The following is a 19,473-nucleotide window of genomic DNA, read 5'->3' as shown; positions in this document are numbered from 1 at the left end:
GTGAAGAACCTGAGTTACAGAAAGATGAAGTATCTTGCCCCAGACGGTAAAGCTGACTTTAGACCCAGGAAACTGGGCTCACACTTTTTGAGTTCTTGGCCTTGATGCTATTGTTGTAGTGGGGGCAGGGCAGTCTGATCGGCCTTCTACTGAGCCTTCCCTCAATTTCCTCCCACGCCGCCTCTCTAGGGCTTCTCCAGTGCACTCCCAGTGGACACTTATAAAGCCAGGGGATGGAATCATGTAGGCAGCTGCCTCGATGGGACTTCCTGGTGGCCACGTTGACTTGCATGGTCTCTCAGACACCTTTCAGGGGACCCCATGAACCCAGTTGCTCAGCCCAGGACCTATCCTTTGCTGCTTCCTTTGCCTTCCTGACACAGATCCCAACAGCTGAGGACGCGCACCCCTTCACCTGCTTCAGAGTTTGCTGCCACTCTGGCCTCCTACTTGTCTTGCCAGCTCCCGTTTTTCCCTCATCATCAACCGTGTGCTATACACCATGAGCTTCCTCTTCCTCTTCCTAAACCGCCTCAGAACATGCCATGTCTTGCTCCTGATGCTGCAGTGGCTCCCCACAACCCACCAAAACCTACCAAATCCTAGGGTGCCCTTCAGAGCTCTCTGTGGTCTGACTCCACTGATCTTTCTCACGACTGGGATACAAACGTTATGGCAAGTGAGTTACCCATTTCCAGGTGCCCCCCGCCAAACTTAGATACACACAATGTTCACTTACCACTTCTAGCTCTTTGCTCCAAAATCCCAAAGCATTTCTTCCATGGAGCATTCCAGTAGGTGAGGCAGTTACTGCCATCCTCCCTATTTAACAGATCAGTAAATGAAGGCTCAGAGTTGATGAATCACTTGCTCATCACCTTTTTTTAAAAAAAAAAGGAAAGGGGAGGTGGAATTTTACATACAGATCTGTTGATGGAGTACAAAATATTCCGAAACGAAATTGCTTTCTGGTGTCTTCGGTTAGGATCAGCTCTAGTATCTTTGTAGAATCAACACCCACAATAGCGGTCATGCCTTCAAGCGATGATTCTCAACTGGAGCATGACCAGTTAACCCAAGAGTCTTCCTGGAGCAGAATCGGGGGGGGGGGGGGGGGGGGGGCGGGGGGGGGGACTTTATTGTATGTATTCTAGAAAAAGATATATTCCCTGAAGACTCCGGTGTGTTCCTGTGCTTAAGAATCACTAATTTACAAAGTTCCCAGATGGCCCCTAGCCTTCCAAATTACCCCATTGAATGTGCAAAATTCCACAATTTGTGACTTGCGAAGACACTGCTCTCTATTGAAATGCAAATTACCATTCAATCTTGTCATTCGTTCTGTAAATATTCAGGAAGCCCTACTGTGTGAAAAGCCTGCCAACTCTGTCTCCACCTTTCTTAAGGCTCTTCTGCTCAGTTGTATATTGTCTGCTATCTCCCCTGTCTTCCATTCGAACATTTTCTTGCAAACCACCTCAAAATGTTCGCATCTTCTACTTCACCTTCCCAGCTGGTCCGGCTCCTGAACATAGTGAGTGCTTTTCCTTTGCGAAATGTGTGAATCCATGAATCATGGAATTCACACCTCATCAGAAATGAGTTTACCAGCTTCTCTCGGAAGAGCAGACTTTGATTAGCCCAGGAGGTACGGCCCGTTTCCAGGTCAGCTGGGTAAAGCATTCATGATCTCCCAGCCTCAGTTTCGGTATCTGTGAAGAGGGCCCCAAAACACAGTTTCTGGTGCATAATAGATAACGCAAGACCTATCCATTCACACCTCTCCTCGTGGGTGGAACTCCTGATGGTGTGTGTGAGCCGCGGGTGGGGAGGTGGAGGCAGTGGTGCAGGCACTGAAATCAGGCAGTGCAGACAGCCGTCCACCCTGGATGTCCCGCCTCCCTGCTCCTGCGTGCTTTCCCCGGGGGGATGACTAAGTGGCCTGAAGAGTCCCGGGAACATGTGTATGTGACTATAAAACATGCTGTAACCTTGGAATCCAGACATCAAAAGGGAGAGCTTCAGTGCCTGATAAAAATGTGTGTTCTCTCAGCAAACCACTCCAAACAGTTTTCTCCATCCCACTGGGAAGCTTGTCACTGCTAATGTGATTCTTACGATTCTTGCTGCTCTGTAACTTCTTGATCTTTGCTGAGATCACTTTGCCCCTAAGTGTGTTGCAAACAAAATGTCCTGTCTGAGGTCCAGAGCTTAAAATAACAGACCGCTGGGTTCCTGCTGTCACACTGACACTTTACTCTAAGGTCCGTCCTGTCCACACACACCCCCCACCCATCTCACCACAGACAACACCCCCGCCATACCCCGCCATGCCAGGGGGAGGAGCCTTGAGTGAATGGACAAAGAAGGGGCAAGAGGCAAGGAGATGAGGCATTCTTAGACCATTTAGGTATTCTTTAATATCAATGTGATTTTTTTTTAAAGATTTTATTTATTTATTTGACAGAGAGATCACAAGTAGGCAGAGAGGCAGGCAGAGAGAGAGGACGGGAAGCAGGCTCCCCGTGGAGCAGAGAGCCCGATGCGGGACTCAATCCCAGGACCCTGAGATCATGACCTGAGCCGAAGGCAGCGGCTTAATCCACTGAGCCACCCAGGCGCCCCTAATATCAATGTGATTTTTTAGAAAGATCGACTTGTTAAATGTTAAGAGATGTTTTATGGGAAGGCTCTTCCCGTCTCTAAAAAAGAAAAAAAGACAACATTTTCCAAGCAAGGCTGCCTAAGAGCCTCTTCGAGTTTGTCCAGTCTGAATTCCAACTGTCGTGGCGGTGTGCTAAATAATTTAGGGAAGGATAGCGGCATGTATTTCTTTATGTGCATTTTTAAGCCTGGAAAATAATAAAATTAGTCCCTCTGTAGCATCTGGGCATGTTCATGTTTCCTCTATTAGCAAGTGAGCTTGCAAACCTGCAGAAAATAGAGAGCGGCACCCGGGTTGGCTCACAAACTCATGAAATCCGCCTCTTCCACTTAGTCCTTCAGAGGGAAATGCCTCTCTGTTTTTTGCATGCCGATGGTTTAGCAGACAACAAATTTTCCTTCTTCGGCTTTTGACAGGTCATTCCGGGAGTCTCCACTGTCTGCAATGCCTCCTGGCCCTCTGGAGGTTGAGTTCTCCCAAGCATATTTTTGGAAACGCCACAGACGATTGTTTTTATTAGCGGACGGCAAAGCTTTGTAGTGGGATGCTTTGTGTTTTATTTGTTTTCCTTCCCTGCCCCAGCTGTTTTTGTTTTAAAAGCATTGGAGAGAAGGTTAAAGTATTTGTGGCCTCCAGTAACCCAGCCCATCTCTCAAGTTGGCAGAGCTAGAAATCTGAATGGGTAGAACAGCAATGACAGGTCAGCTGGATTTTTATCCAGCCTCCTGGAGGGGGTGGGGGGGTTGAAAGTTGGGGTGATCTCGAGTCAGAGAAGATAGCTGTCAGGGGAGCAGGTCAGCCCCACAAAACGTACTCTTCAAGCACCCAAGCACTGGTTAACTGCTGGGAGGTAATTGTGCCAAAGAAGAGGTCAGGACATATGCCCATCTTTTATTTTCCACTACCAAGGACACAGCCAGGACACAGTCAGGCACTTAACGCCAACAGGCATGGCTGTGGGCTTCGACTGGCAATGGTGGTCGTTTCTGAGACATCTGAGTCTCCATGGCTTTGCCTCCTGGAAGCCAAAATTCATGCCTTGTCCCATCCTGATTTATATTGATTTAATACTCATTCAGTTGATCTGGGGTGCGACCGGGGCTTTGCCAGGCTCTCCAGATGATTCTGAGGTGCCATTAAGGTTGCTAGGAACTACTGCCCTATGGAAAAAAGGGTAATTAGACTTCCAAATATCTACTGTGTGCCAGGCACAGTATGAAGCATGTTTCTGCATTAACCCCTCTATTTCCACCAACCTTTCGGGTGATGAGCTTATTTATCTGTATTTTACAGGTAAAACTGAAGTATCAAACCATATATTGTCCAGAGGGAGTTTGGTGTTCTTTCTTTTTTTTTTTTTAGTCCATTTAACTCTAAAGACTCTTCCTTTTACAGAGAACCCACAATATAGCAAAATAAACAGTCCTATAAACTCTCTGGGACTCTACATAAGAGATCAGCTCATTTACTTAATTATATGAGCAGAGACCGCCCTGTCTTCTACATGATGTGTGAAAAAAGAACCAGAAAGGGTTGAATTAGAGTCTCTAATTGAGCAATGCCCAATCTCCACGTCACCCTCACTTGGCCATCCCTGTACAAAAAGACAAGTGCTAAAAAATTTGTCCTACACTTACAAAGCACTCTTCAAGCAAGGATCTCAAAGCACACCACAATTAATAAAATCACCCATATCCTGTCTAGATGAGTGGCATGTTATATGCATAAATTCCTCTCTGCCCCCAGGCCCTACAAGAGTAGAATACTTCCAGTTTTAAAGAGTGAGCAATAGAGTAATTGAAAGGAGCTGTATCTTGGCCGACACAAAGAACCTCAAAGGCATTAATAGTGATCTATATGAGAAAACATGGTGACCACGAAGTGTATCATAATGGCTTGTCAACCATGTTGTGCTAAATGATTCAAAGATAGAAAAGACAGGGCAATTCTTTAGAGTCAGCTACCCTTGGGATCCATATTCTGATCTATTTGGTCAACTCTTCAAAGGATCTAGAAGCAGTAAAGTGATGGCATTAGCTGATGATCCAGTTACTTGAGTTAATCAAGGCAAAGGGGACAGACGGGGCCAATTAAGTAGCTGGGCAGCCCAATGATAGATGAGTCATTATGGGCAAGCGCAAAGATAATGCCACTGGGAAAACAATTTAAGTCATTTATGCACTTCCGGGCCAGGAAATCCTTCTAGTCTTTGAGGGGGATCATTTAGGAATCATCAGACCAAGCCTGATGAAGTCATCTATTCATTGTGCAGCTAACGATCAACAAAAGAACTAAACGTACAAGGTGACAGGACATATGGAATACATTTTGGTGGCTGGGATGTAGATCTGTGATTTCATTTGAATCACCTTCTTTAAAACAAGTCTTACTCCAGCCCTCTTCTTCTTTTCCTTCTTCTTCCACAATCTCCCCACTCCTTATACTCCCCTAAATACTCAGTTTCGGTGTATAGATGAAATTTTCTTTTGAGTAAAAACAAATATTCTCCTCCTGATTTCTAGTTCTGGCCTTCAAAGAGGTGCTTTCTGTACATATACAAGTTTCCAAGGATCACTTTGGCATGCTACAAAGCAATTCATTTTTAAGCACCCAGGAGGTTTTTCTATGCAGCAACATTTATATTAATCTGGAATTTGGGGGTTGAGGGCTTATCTTTTCCTTTTTGAAGGAGGTGGGTGGGAAAATAAAAGCATATATGCATTAAACTAAACCATATTTGCAGCTACCTGTTTCTTGAAAACCAAAGTCCCAACCAGAGACCCCAAAGTAAAGGTTATCAATGACTGCCATCTTGATAAATTCAGTAAACACTATTTTATCTCCTGATTTGTCTTCTCCCTCACTAATTGCTCTGTTTGTCTCCCTTGTAAGTTCTTTCTTTTCCCAGCCACAAAATGTTGGATTCTTCTATCCCTGTACTCTTTTTTTTTTTTTTTTTTTTTAAGAAAATCTACCCATCACTCGAGCCTCATCTTACCCCACATTTAGCCACATCTTACCTGGTTCTCAACCACTCTTTTCTTCTACAAACCACTTGACCATTGCTCCTGTTTCCTGTACCTGAAATGTTCCCCTCTGGTTTTTTTGCCTGTTAACATCTGTCTACCTTTCCAATCTCAACTCACTAAACATGTATTGACTTCTAGTCATAATAGTATTCTTCACAGCACTCATTAGAGTTGCAATTTTCCACCCATTTGTAGATGTCATATCTGTCTGCCCACTAGACTAAATGCTCTTCCCTATTTCTGTTTATCTTCCAGTGACTACTGACTAACCTTATGCTGCCCACTTCTCTTCTTTATGATTTATCATCACGGCCACTGACCAGTGGCTTCCTGTGTCTTATAGATTCTGATTACAAGCTTTTCTCTGTATGTCTCTCAATTTCAGGTCTTAATACCAATTGTTGGTTTTCTCTAAATTTTTCATATTCTCCCTCTACCAGCAAGAGGACCTTATTGATTAAGTTCTCATGACAGACCAATTAATGGCTCTCTGGCCAACACCCAAGTGGACTGGCCTTCAATCAAGAGTGTCATGCATCCATTAGCTGTGGCCAGCATGGTAGAATTGAGACATCAGCTTCCCTGAAGGGAAATCCAGATACTTTCTCCATCATATCCTGTTGGCAGAGTCAGAGAGGAGTCCTCCTTGAAAACTGGGCTTAAGTGAAGTATAGTAACAGAAAACAAGCAGAGACAGCTGGATCATTCAACACCCCTCCTTCTTGGTTGTTGTTTCCCTCAACTAAATTTCTGTTCTTTTTCAAATACTGTTAACACATTTAAGATGCCAGAAAGTCGAGTAGATTTGGGCCTGATAAGCAAAACTCTCAGGGAACAGTTGAAGTGTTTTGGGAGTGATAGAGCCTACTGAAAAATGTCAGATGATTGGATAAAGAATGTACCCTTTGGGGGCCTAGCTACTTCTGATTCACCCTTACTTTTCAGGAGTAACCCATCGGGCTCCCCAACTAAAGTGAAGGGAGTTCGCTAGTCTTCTCCTGGGGCAGGCCTCAGATTCTAGTCCTTGATGTCCTACTCCTTTTCTCTGCAACATGAGGCTATTGAAAGACTGCTTAGTCCTCAACATCTGAACTCCCTCTACTAGAAAAACTTGGTATAAGAATGATTCTAACAGCTGGAAGAGATACATTTTATTTGAGCTTGTAGTAAAGAGTTGGCTATCATCCATTACCTGGATAGACATCATCCATTGCTACTCTTGGGCATAATGTAGAGGTTAATGGCACAGATTCTAGAACTCAATTACCTGGATTCAAATTCTGACTCTGCTACCTACCAACTGTGTGAACTTGGGTGAGTCACATGACTTCTTTTCATGTGTAACATGAGAATATAGCATCTAGTTCAATACAGTTGTTGCGAGGACTAAATAAATTATTGTCAAGTGCTTTATGTGATATTATGTGAGTTGCAAGTACTATTGTGGTTGATATTAGCATTGTCCTTTAGAGGTAACCTCATCCAATAAAATGGCCACCTGTGGTACTCAGGACGCATTTGGTTATAGGTTGTATAATGCAACTCAGAATAGCTTAAGAAAAAGAAACATACTGGGATAGTCCAAAGGACAGAATCACTTAGGCATGGCTAGGCCTGAGGTTACAATGATGCCATCAGGACTCTTACTGTCTTGTACCTTGGCTTTCCGCATTAACATCATTCTCAAGCAGGTTTCCTCCATATGACGACAAACAGGTAGCTTCGGATCACCTCACTTATATACTTCTTCAACAGATCGGAAAGACTGTGATAAGCCCAGGTTATAGTTCATCATTATTGAACCAATAATTACAGGGATGGATTATTCCAATTGGCTAGGCCTGGTCATATGATAACCTTGTAGCAAAGAGGAAAGTCAGGTCCAACTCTCTCTGAACATCATGGCCCCCTGGAGGAAGGATGTTGAGCAGGAAATGTCCACTGTTCAACCCTCTGTCAAGACACAATCTGGGGCCGTTTCTCCAAGAAGGAACTGGAGAACTGTGATTGACATGTTTACTGACATGTTAACCCATTTTCCATCTGCAGAGTTGTGTTCGGAATGAGTGATGTTCAGAATTTGAAAAACCAATAAAGCAAAGACTGATCAGTTTGAATAAAAACCCAACCAATGATAATGGAGGTCAGCTATAGCAGCTGTTCCAGCTCAACAGCTACTCTGCATTAGATGCAAATGTTGGACTGATTTCTAGGGTACTTAAACATCCAATTCTGTTAAATCTTCTGTACCAAGCACACACACTCTGGATTTGGCTGGTTTGCTCAGTTACCTCACTGGAGACAGTAATGGAGTAGACAGATGTCTTCAGAACTCTTTCCACTCTTTAATACTCTTTGCCATCACATATGTGTAACCTACCCCCAGGATGTACATGGACAGAGGCTAAACTTTTGAGCTGAAACCAATAACCTGGAAAGGGACACATGTTACCTTCTTGACCTTCTGTTTGGAGCCCATGCTGTCATTTTTCGAGCTCGGGGAAAACAGAGGTCCCCTTCTTCCATTCACTTGATTCCTTTCCCTCTATTACTCTACCACTACCAAATGCCTTACAAAACAGTTCTGGTCTCAGCAGGACCTATCTTTGTCCAGGGATGTGCTTCCACTTCAAGCTCAGGTTAGGTGAAGTGCTCTCCGATTAGAGACTTGGATGAGAACCAACTTAAAGGGCCAGCTCAGCGTGGCTGAAAAGCTTCTACCAACAACAGGTGTGGTGTGTGTCTGTGTCTGTGTCTGTGTGTCTGTCTGAGTGTGTGTCACTCTTTGTCACATTCCCTTCCCCTGAGTTAGTGTCTTTAAAGCACTTAGCACACCTCTGAAACAAATAACACATTATATGTTAATTTTAAAAATAATAAAAATTAAAATTAAAAAATGACAAATAAATAAAATAAAGCATTTAGCACAGAGTCCATACACAGCAGGTACCAGTAAATGATAGCTTATCTCCTTCCTTCTCACTAGACACACTCTCTGCCCACCCCACCCCATAGGCTAGCCTGCCTTTACTTGCTAGCAGAACCTAACAGCACCATACCCCACTGGATCCTGGCTTCCAGACTCAGAACATCTCTCAGACATCAGTGCCCATACCTGCTCACCAAGAGGTATTTCCCCACCCTATTTTGACCCCCTCCCAGCTAATGATGCAGGCCTGCAGAAAGACATAGGAAATAGGAATACTTGCTAAGTCAGTCTGACCTTTGCTTCTCTCTTCGTGGTGGGAATTGATGGATAACATGTCTGTCTCCTTTCAGGGTTGCAGAGAGTACGGCAACTTGCAAAAAACACAAGATACTTCAGACAGAGACTGAATGAAATGGGATTCATTATCTATGGCAATGAGGAGTCTCCCGTCATCCCCCTGCTCCTTTACATGCCTGCTAAAGTAGCGTGAGTATTCAGTGGGCTTTCAGAATAACCCCGAAGCCCCAGGGTGATCTAAGACAGTGCTTCTGACTCTGCAAGTCTCTTTCAGCATAGGCAATGCTTATGTGGTTGGAATGGGATGCCAAATTCAGAATTCACTTGCACAACTTCTTGGAAGCCACCTGCCAGCCCATCAGCTGGGCCTTTTCACAGGTCCTCTAAGAAGAGAATCAAGTATCCACCACTTTCAAGCCCTTCGAATCTGGGTGTCACCCTCTAGGCTTCAACTGTAAATTAAGGATGATCCTGTGCCTACTTCTGTCCCACAGCCTCTTTCAGAACTTCTGAAGACCATATCTCTCAACATTTGAAAACAACATTATCTGACTCTGTGCTTTCTCCGCTGACCTTTCATACCCATCCTCAGAAGAAGGCAGCCTTATTTCAAGTGTGGGGGAAACTGAGGCTGCAGACAATTAAATAGTTGCCCAAGGTCATACAGGTTGAGCAGTAATAAAATCAAGAGACTATCAAGAGGCAAACCCAAACTTGGGCTCACAGTCTTAACACTAAATTTTAATGCCTCTCCTGTAAACCTATGTGGAATTGTTTCCCATTGACTGCAACTCTGAAATTGAGCACGAGAACAACTACATAAAAAGAAAAAATGACTTTTCTTCAGTATGGCATAGACAGTTTGATACATGAGCCATTCTCCAACCTGCCACAGACTAACTACCTCTGTTATTAAAAGGAAGTTAATTAGAGTCCTTTCTAAATATAAAATGTTTATTTGGGTGTCTGACCATGTGCACAGTGGAAAGTAATAGTCAACATATATTTATAAGATTCTTGAAGTCCTAACTCTCCTGCAACATAACTCCACTGTTGGAAATTTCTGCTTGACTCTCAAAGAGTGAAAAGATTGGTAGAGTATTTCAAGTGTAGAGAAGAGATTCTGGGATTATCAGTTGAGAACTCATGGTGGATGGAACTAATTCTTCAGAGTACATTCTTCTATCATTTCACCACAGCAAAATAACAAGCAGTTAAAATCACACAGGAGTTATTTTGCAGGCCACCAGTGGGCCCTTTGTTCACAGAACTGGGTCAAGCTAACAGTGTATGGAGTGGTCAAGAGGATAGTGAGCTACAGAAACATCCCACAGGATACTGCTCGGCACCTAGGGCAAGGAAGGTTGGCAACAGGGATTCAAAGTAGCATATGATCCTAAATATCTGATTTGGGGGGCCAAAATGAAAACCTACGTTTGTTCAGAATGGTATGTTAGCAAAATGGTATGTTCTGGAAGAAATATTCCACACTTAACACATGTCTATCTCGTATGTTATCATTAGCTCAAATGAAGACATCAACAATAAATTTGTCTTAGTATTGATCATCTAAAGTGCACAATGCTGGAGGGTGGTCGTGGGGAGCGTACCGGATAGTTCTGACTTTGGTGGGGGAGGCTAGAACTAGAATATTAGTATGAATCCATGCCATGGATTCATAAAGAGTTAAAACAAATGCATTTAAATTCAGGAATTTACCTTTGCAATAACAGAAAGTGAGAGGGAGTACTTCTGCTCCTTTAAATGCTAGGAGTCCTAACTGGACAACAACTAATGTGAAAAAATGAGATCAGAAGCTGTTATGATTAAGAACTCTGCTCCTTGGTGTAGTGAGGAGTTCGGAATGAAGAAGAATTTGACTCTGCCTCTTGCTAGCTGGGAGATCTTTGACAAGTTGCCCAACTTTCTAAAGCCTCAGTTTTCTCATTTTTATGACAGGATGTAATGAGACCTATTTCACTGTTGTTTCAGTTAAACAAGATGAGGTCTGTCCGTATACAGCCTGTTGTCTCATATAGAAGCTACTAGGTGGGAGCTGTTATTATTAGTAGCTTTAATTGTTAATGTATATAAGGCACTTAACATAGTTCTTGGTATACTATCAGTACTTCATCCGTGGTAGTTATTATTACTACTAGTAGGACTTCTGCTAGCACAATGATTATTATTATTAGTTTCAGCTGAGTGTAAGATTGAGTCACCGTGGTTGCATGGCTCTCCAAAATAATTATTGCAATCTTTGGTTGCATTAATAAAAATAGAACTTCCAGGAAAATAGTAGCTGGAGATCCTGCTATTGTGTGAATCAAATATGCCATGTTAGAGCCTAGATGATATGTCAAACCATCTAATGCCTTCCAATGAACATGGTATTTAAGGAGGAGTGGATGTGGCTGAATGCTGATTCTATGCTAAGGAAGACTGTTCAATCCAGTGATCACCCACCAAAGGCAGATGCTTGGCCTTAATTTATAAACAAAGACACCAGGACCCACAAAAGTGAAATTGCTTCCTGAGGGTCACTCAGTTGCAGGCAGCAGAGCCCAGAATTCAGAGCCAGTTCTGCTTCCCTCCTAAACCAGAATTCTTCTCAGTCCATAGCATGGCCTCTGAAGCTTTTGTCCACAGCGGGGGGGAACACATCTCATTAAAGCAAACACACAGTATGAGTTTAACTCTCAATGTCATCTTTGATGAATCAAAAGGCCTCAAACCCAGCGAATGGGAAAAAAACAAAACAAAACACTCTAGTTGCTTGAGTTGTCTAAGGAAACTTAGAATAGGTCAGTGACCAAAGGTAATGTCCTCTCTTGTTGGCAGGAGTTGCTGCCGAAAGTTTCTTTGCCCCCTGGCCTTGTTTTCTTCTCAGATATTTCTTCAACAGAAAGTTTATATGGAGAAAAGCTTTTGAGACAAGGAGTTAATTGTATGTCAGTTAATTGTATAAGCAAACTTCCTTCGTTTGCTTATTTTCGACCCTTTGATTTTATTGAAGCACTGTGATTTCTCCACACGTCCGTCTACTGCAGAATGAAAATATCCTCTCCAGCAAGGTATCTTTTTGAGCAAAGTTTCACTGCGGCTCAACCACTAGAATCTTCTGCAACATTTGGTATCATGTGATTTCACCCATAAAACATTCATTGGAATAATCAAGAATATATTATATTTAGTCTCTGATACAGAGTTTACATTCTTCTTCCACGGGCTTCGTCATACACTTTCAGGATGATAGGATACGTGGTATAATGATGATGCCCGTAATGCATTGCTAACAATTTATTATTATTATCTATGTAGCCCAGCTTCTTTCAACTCACGCTACAGGCTCTCATTTGTTTGGGGGAGTACAAACCCAGAGGCTCATTATATAAAATGTTCAGGGCAATCAGACACATTAACCGAAGGAGGCCAGGATTAGTAGTGTAAATTTTAAGGCTGAAAGTGCTCCAGGGAGGCCTCAGATTAGCCTAATGAATCAACAGTCCTATATTTTGCTCTACATTCTTTGGCAAAACTCACTTCCTCTGGTACAAAGAGAAACATGCAGACAGTGAAAATGGTCTTTGGGGAGTCCCGAAAATTAGCTTGAGATCATGGGTCAGGTGGTTTGTAGTCTAGCAATAAAAGCACTTGCCTTGTTTCTCAGATAATTATGAGCTCTCATCGTGTGTCCTTCCATGGGCAGCCTTCCATAGGGTGAAAAGAAAAAGCACAGCCTCTGTTTTTCTAACTTTCTCAGAAAGCTTCATCTTCTTGTTAATCTTCCCTGTCCAAATCAAAGGTGACTCTTACCTTAGCTGGGCCACGGGGCCAGAGACACTGTGTTCCCTAGACCTTGCAATCTCCACCACTCCATTGATAACATGCATTCTCCGTGAGGCAACCAAAAAGACAGACAGCTCCATGGCAAGAGGAATGAATAAACGGACAGGCTAGTTCTCCATGTCTGGCTCAAGAATTCTTCCTGAGTTACGACTGGAAGGGTTCTGTGGTGCTGTCATCTTCCAGCCTGAAAAAGGACACCAGGAGCCTCTTAATGCTAAGAACAGATCCGAGGCATTTACCTTGCTTGTGGGCAGAGACATTTAGTAAGTAAGGTTTCCTGCAGAGAGCAACAGAGCACAAAGTGGGGCAGGATTCACGTAGGGGCACATGCCTTTTTGTCTGACCTTGGCTCTTAGCACAAAAAAATCTAGGCTTTTGAGAGTTTGATATTCCAGAACCGTTACTGAGATTAGCTCTGAAAAAGAAAAAGTCTAGAAGAAGATAAAGGGAAGGAATCACCGCGGAGAAACATTACACCCTGTAATCTGTAACACCCTGTGTCAGAAAGCTCTGTAGTTATGACCTACATTCTACAGGTTGCATCCACTGGCCAGCCTCTCTGTGTGTACACATTTCTTCCCTGAATCCCTCTTACCCCGTTCCCCCTTTAACTCAGTCAATGGGTTTATCATCCTTGAATATACGGGGGTGGATTTATTCACACAATAAAAAATGAGGAGACCCTTACTATTTTTCACCTCTGGTTTAATGGGGGGAAAATACGACTCTGGAGTGAGAATACAGCTCGGGATTATCTCCTTGCAGACCCTCAGATCCTGGTTTTCAAATTATAGTCACTAAGTATAGGCTTCTTGAAAGTTTCATACTCTGTTATTGGTATTAGGTTTTTAAAACATACAAGTTTGCACTTACTATATGTTCTTTCTTTATGCAATTGCATTTTGTTACTTTTGGTCTTTTGTTCCTAGGAACCCTGCAGACAAAGAATTTGTGTATCAGTGCTGACTCCTTAAACCAAGGTCATGTACATCAGCATCTTCTGCTCAGTGTCAAAGACTCAGTACTCACAATGCTCTAACGGGTGTGTCAGGCCCTATCATATGCACCCTCGGCTACGGGTGCCATCAAGACACTGTCCCCATTTCCTTGTCAATTACACGTAACAGAAGTTTAGTAATTTCAATCATCTTCTATTTGTTGTTATCAGAAAAGTCGATTAACCACACTCTTTTTCCTACCACGTAATTTTGTCATCTCTCAGCTAACCTTCTCTTTTACCTTTCCTGTAGGGCTTTTGCAAGGCATCTATTAAATAGAAAAATCGGGGTGGTGGTCGTTGGATTTCCAGCTACTCCCCTCGCAGAAGCGCGGGCTCGGTTTTGTGTTTCAGCAGCACATACCCGGGAGATGCTAGACACAGTGAGTACTCACAGGCCAACAGAACCTCTGGTACTGGCACTTTGCATTGTGAGCAAGTTCTTTTATTGAGCTAGGTTGGGGCTCCCTGGATTTCTCTTGGTGGTTTAGAAAAGAACACTCATAAAACTCACTGTGGAAAAACAAGGGGTTGCCAACAATGCCCAACAATGTGATCAACTCAGTGGATAGGAAAGAAAAATGAGTTTAGTGGAGACTTGACTCAAGGCAGTGTTTTGGTTTCATAAAAAAGACTGACTAGCCACATGTTGTGCTATTTACTTGATCTTAAACGCAAAAGCTAATCTGATGTGCTATTTCAGCCTCAATCACTCACAAACTGACACTTTCAGAGCCACCAAGCCCATCATATGAAAATACGACCCAACTAACCAACATGTTGGCAAAGACAGGTCCATCATATCATCCGGACCTACACTGGGTTTTAATGATTTCAAAACCACATTTCACTGTCCTTTGGTTTTGATCTTTATGGAAATGAGTGAGAAAAGACAGCTAAGCCATCTCAATCAGTTTGGAGTCAATGGAACTCTCCTAGTGTCACATATTGAGTGTCTACTGTTGTGCAAAATCCTGGAGCAAAAACTCTAAGAGGAGATACTAATAAATAAGTGACTAGTGATAACAGATAGAATAAATTCATTTTGAAAAAAAAAAAAAGAAATTCATTTTGGAAAAGAAATATAGACAACTGTGGAACATGAAGGTGGGAATTATATATGGGATTATATGAAGTCATTCATTATATACGACTGAGTTATTCTATATGAAGATGGAATGAATTATGTGTATATGTGTAATATACATGCACATATAACATGTATTATGGATTGTTATATGTGCGTGTATATATAGTATGTATGTATATATACATACAGTAGGAGATCATTCTACAAAGAATAAAAAAGTGAATACTTTGAGTTCAAATAATAAATTATACACACAGTATATTTTCTTTCTGCTTCACCATAACATTCTTAGGACTTAAACCAGTGTCCACTACAGAGTGCATACATAATAACAACTTCTTGCATGACATACTAATAACTGAGTTAACTCTAGGTTTTGAAATGATGGATGAACTTTGTTGTATTGTTCCTTATAGCTTTCTATGTTGTCTACATTCTCCAAAATGTGTATATATTTCTAGTAATTAATTTTAACAAGTTGTTTCTTTTAAAAAGAAGTAGTAGACAGATATTTCAAGAAGCTTGACTGCAAAAGAAAGAAAAAAAGGTTTATAAAAGCCCTTGAAAGACTTGGGCATGTTTACACATGAAGAGAGGAAAAAAGTAATGAGAGAGAGGCCATAGCCATAGTAGAGGAAAGGACATGACCAGGGAGCATGCTCCCAGAGATGACAGGAGGAGGTAAACAGCAGTGAGGAGTTTATATTTTTTGTGACCCCAACAGCATTGAGGTATTCATGGATACCCAGTTCTGGAGACATCAGACCTCAGGATTCTCTTCAAAAAACGTCCTTAATTCCTGTTGATTAGCTGGCTTGGTCAGGAGCACTGAGACATCATCTAGACAGATGCCTCTAAACTTTTGAAATCAGGCACCTATATCAATAAAAAATTGTGAGAATATCCCTTAATATGCATGTATGGGTAAGTGATAAATGACCCTTGAATAGCCAAGACATTGAAGTAGCTAACTGAACATAACACTCACAGAAAATACATATACAAGGCAAGTTCCTTCTATAACCATGTTTGGACCAAGGCAGAGATGAGGCCACTCTACATGACAACATGAGTGACGGCTGCTCCTTTACCAATGACTTCACCTTAGTCATCCCACCTGCCTCATAAGAATTCTGCATAGAGCCAATCTCTGAACTTCTCCCACTCAGAACAACATCAAGCCCGACTGGTCCCTGCTTCCTTAGAGGCATCTCGAGCACAAGTTCAAATGTGGGAAGAAGCCCTTCCCAGCTCCCTCTTACTAAGATGCTTCTTCTGTAACTCATGCCTGCCTTTTTTGAGTACAGGTGTCCTCTGGGTCATCTGATCAGTGGGCTTCAACATAAATCCACTTATAAGTTGTATAAGCACTGTCAAGATATTGTGTACATTTTATAGCAGATACCAAAATGGAAGTTAAAAAGACTGAGATCCTAAACTAGAAAATCCTATGTCCTCCCACAGCTTCCATGAGTTGTCTCGCATCTCCTCCAAGCATGCAGATGCCCCATTCTGAGCTACTCCATCCCCACCTTCAGTCAAGAGCAATAGACACTATCCTAGTTTGATGTCATTTCAAAATAACTTTTGTTACTTTGTCTTAGTGCTTAGATTTAATGTAAAAAATCAGGAAGTACATTAAAGTAAAAGAACATTTTAACCACCTATAATTGCTACCACCCAGAAAGAAATGACTCTTCATATCAAACTTGATACGTTTGAAAGACTTCCCAAAGAGGAAAACCCATAAGTCCCAGTAGTCATTCATTCCAGAATTAACAAACATTTGCACCTTTTTCAAAACATTAGATCCTAATGTTGTCCTCCTCATCTCACAGGTCAAGATGACCTAACAAGTTTTAAAAGGCATGCCTAATACCATAAGATCGGTGATATACTAGATGGGAAAATAACATTTGTCTATTCTCCATCTCAGTTGTTGCTTTGGAAAATTGGGGATACATTTATCTGCCTGAATGGAGAGAACAGAAACAGATGAGTTCTCTGTCCCTTGTGGTTTTAAGTCCTACAATTCCACAGAACACAGAGATGAGTGTTTAAGTGCTGGGAGTGGGGCAATATCGGAGGGAAAGAGGACACTAACCAGCCCTGCAGTGCTCCATTTTTTGCCCCTGACCAGATTGATTTGCTGTGTCATGAGGACATAAACCCAAATATAATCTGCAACCTTACCTCTTTCTTCCACAAGTTTAAACATAAGTCATTAAGAATACCTGGGTGACGGGGCGCCTGGGTGGCTCAGTGGATTTAGCCGCTGCCTTCCGCTCAGGTCATGATCTCAGAGTCCTGGGATCGAGCCCCGCGTCGGGCTCTCTGCTCCGCAGGGAGTCTGCTTCCTCCTCTCTCTGCCTACCTTTCTGCCTACTTGTGATCTCTCTCTCTGTCAAATAAAAAAAAAAAAAAAAAAAAGAATACCTGGGTGGCTCAGTCGTCTGCCTTGGGCTCAGGTCATGATTCCAGGGTGCTGGGATTGAGCCCCACATCAGGATGCCTGCTCTGTGGGAAACCCGTTTCTCTCCCACTCCCCCGCTTGGGTTCCCTCTCTCACTGTCTCACTCTTTCTCTATCACATAAATAAATAAAATCTTTTAAAACATATATGTAAGTCATTAAACTTAAAGCCTGAAAGGGTAAGCATGGGTCAAATGCTTTTATTCCTCTCCTCACACCCCAAAAATAAGTTAAATATTTGTAATGTGGGGTAGACTATTAAAGGATAGGAAATAAAATGAATTAACATATAACATTCCTCTAGGGCTGGTTTATAAGCCACACCTTAGTGATTTGGATCTTCTCCTTTTCTTTAAAGTCAAGGAAGTTGGCAATAGAAGATTGTATCTCTGCAGGGCATAGGAGGTTTAAAGAATAACTGATGGAAGGCAATTTTTTTGGCAGGTTTTGGAAAACCTGGATGAAATGGGTGATCTCCTACAACTGAAGTATTCTCGGCACAGGAAGTCAGCGCGCCCCGAACTCTACGATGAGACAAGCTTTGAACTGGATGATTAAGTTTCCTGGTCCTGAATTGCACCTAAAGACTTTGCCAGAAAACCCCCCCTTTTTGCCTCAAAAGGAATATAAACGGATTTCTCCCCCTTTTCTAAGGACAATTTTGGTTTCCAAACCAGCTTAATTGAACTGAAGGAAATGTTGTGTTTTTAATGTCTCCAGCTTGGAATGGCAGAGACAAAAATATGGTTCCAGATTTTAAATTTTCTCCTTTCCCAGTATCCTGCTACAAATACACCACACACACACACACACTCTTCCTAGAACATTTTTAATGGCAATGAGCCTGTGTTTTCACTGCTACTGTGCAGACTCTCTGGTCCAGACTCTTTCAGGCATTCCAATCAAATGAGAGGGTTTTGATTTTTAATTTGGTAGATCTCATTATGGGTGTATTTATTTCATCTGCAGACGTGAGCAAGCATGGTGGACAGTAGCTGACCTCCTTGTTTCACCCATGAATGCCCCCGCTAGAACTCTTCCATATCATGGGGAGCTCCAGGTAGGAGGGTAAAGAAATGTTGCTTCTACCATTTGCCACATTTGGACTTTTTCCAAGGACGAGTGTCAAAAGCCATAGTTAATGTTTGGAGGGAGAGAGCAGGACTGGGCAGCAGTGACTCCAGACGTCTTTGAAGGAAACTTTCCTTTTCCTCTTGCTGGTCTCCTACAGTTTTACAGCTGAGCTTTTGAGGTTTGGAAAACTCAAGACTTTTGTTTCATAAGGAAGGGGGCAGAAAGCAAACACAAGCCAATTGTAGGCTTAGATTCAAACTGTAATGTTATAACAACTGGAAGGTTGTTGGTGCCATGTGAGTGAATGTTTAGCTTGCATACATAACCCTTATTACTTTAAAGAATGAGTTGTCATTTTCCTATTAAATTTTGAGTAAATGGTGAGATGTAGTTTCCTTTAGAGTTGACTCGCAAGACTATACTTGAATGTATTGATTCAAAAATGACATTAAAAGCAAATTCTATTCAACTTTTTCAAGACGGACACCCCCATTCAGGCCTATTAAACAGTCCTTACTGTCTGCTGGCACACGCAATCCAATTTTGGTATAAAATGGGCTTACACACTATTGAGCAAAGAACTGTAATTTCCTTGAGTTCTCTCTCTCTCTCTTCCTCTGTGTCTCTCTTTCTAAATGTGAACACAAATTTATCTGGAATAGTACCTTTTTGCTAATTGGTTCTTGTTGGTATGGAAAAAGCCAGTGGAAAACCTTATCTTTAACAAGGTCCCATATGGTTCCCAGATTTGGAAACACTAAAGAGCAGTGGTGACCTTTTAGCAAAGCTTCTATACTAGTTTGAATGAGTTACAGAACATTCCACTCCATCAAATGACAGTATAAACAAATCACTTCAAGAGAGGCTTGACTTGTGACACAGTTGGACCCAAGCTTTCATGCCGTATCCTGAGACAGAAGCCCAGCCAGGCGCACGGGTGTTGGAGAGAGCAACACGCCTGATGCTCACAACTGATTACAGGACAAAGGTGAGCAGTGTGGAAAGCTGTTTATGGGGAGAGTATAACTCCTATTAGGTATACCAGTTTAAAAGTGGATCACAGCGATAAGG

The 19,473-nt window shown here is 42.2% G+C and overlaps 1 protein-coding gene across 1 annotated transcript in view; it reads left to right on the top strand.

The window, feature by feature from the left end:
- Positions 1-19,211, top strand: part of SPTLC3 (serine palmitoyltransferase long chain base subunit 3) — a 134,177-nt gene extending 114,966 nt beyond the window's left edge. Inside the window, exons 10-12 of the mRNA XM_045980168.1 lie at positions 8,974-9,109; positions 14,020-14,149; positions 17,773-19,211. Coding sequence (XP_045836124.1) covers positions 8,974-9,109; positions 14,020-14,149; positions 17,773-17,886 — 380 coding nt within the window. The 3' untranslated portion in view covers positions 17,887-19,211. The remainder of the gene's footprint in view (positions 1-8,973; positions 9,110-14,019; positions 14,150-17,772) is intronic.
- Positions 19,212-19,473: the final 262 nt, after the last annotated feature.

The sequence above is a fragment of the Meles meles genome, chromosome 16, assembly GCF_922984935.1.
Source record: "Meles meles chromosome 16, mMelMel3.1 paternal haplotype, whole genome shotgun sequence".
Lineage (NCBI taxonomy): Eukaryota > Metazoa > Chordata > Mammalia > Carnivora > Mustelidae > Meles > Meles meles.
This window is presented reverse-complemented; position numbering and strand designations above follow the sequence as displayed.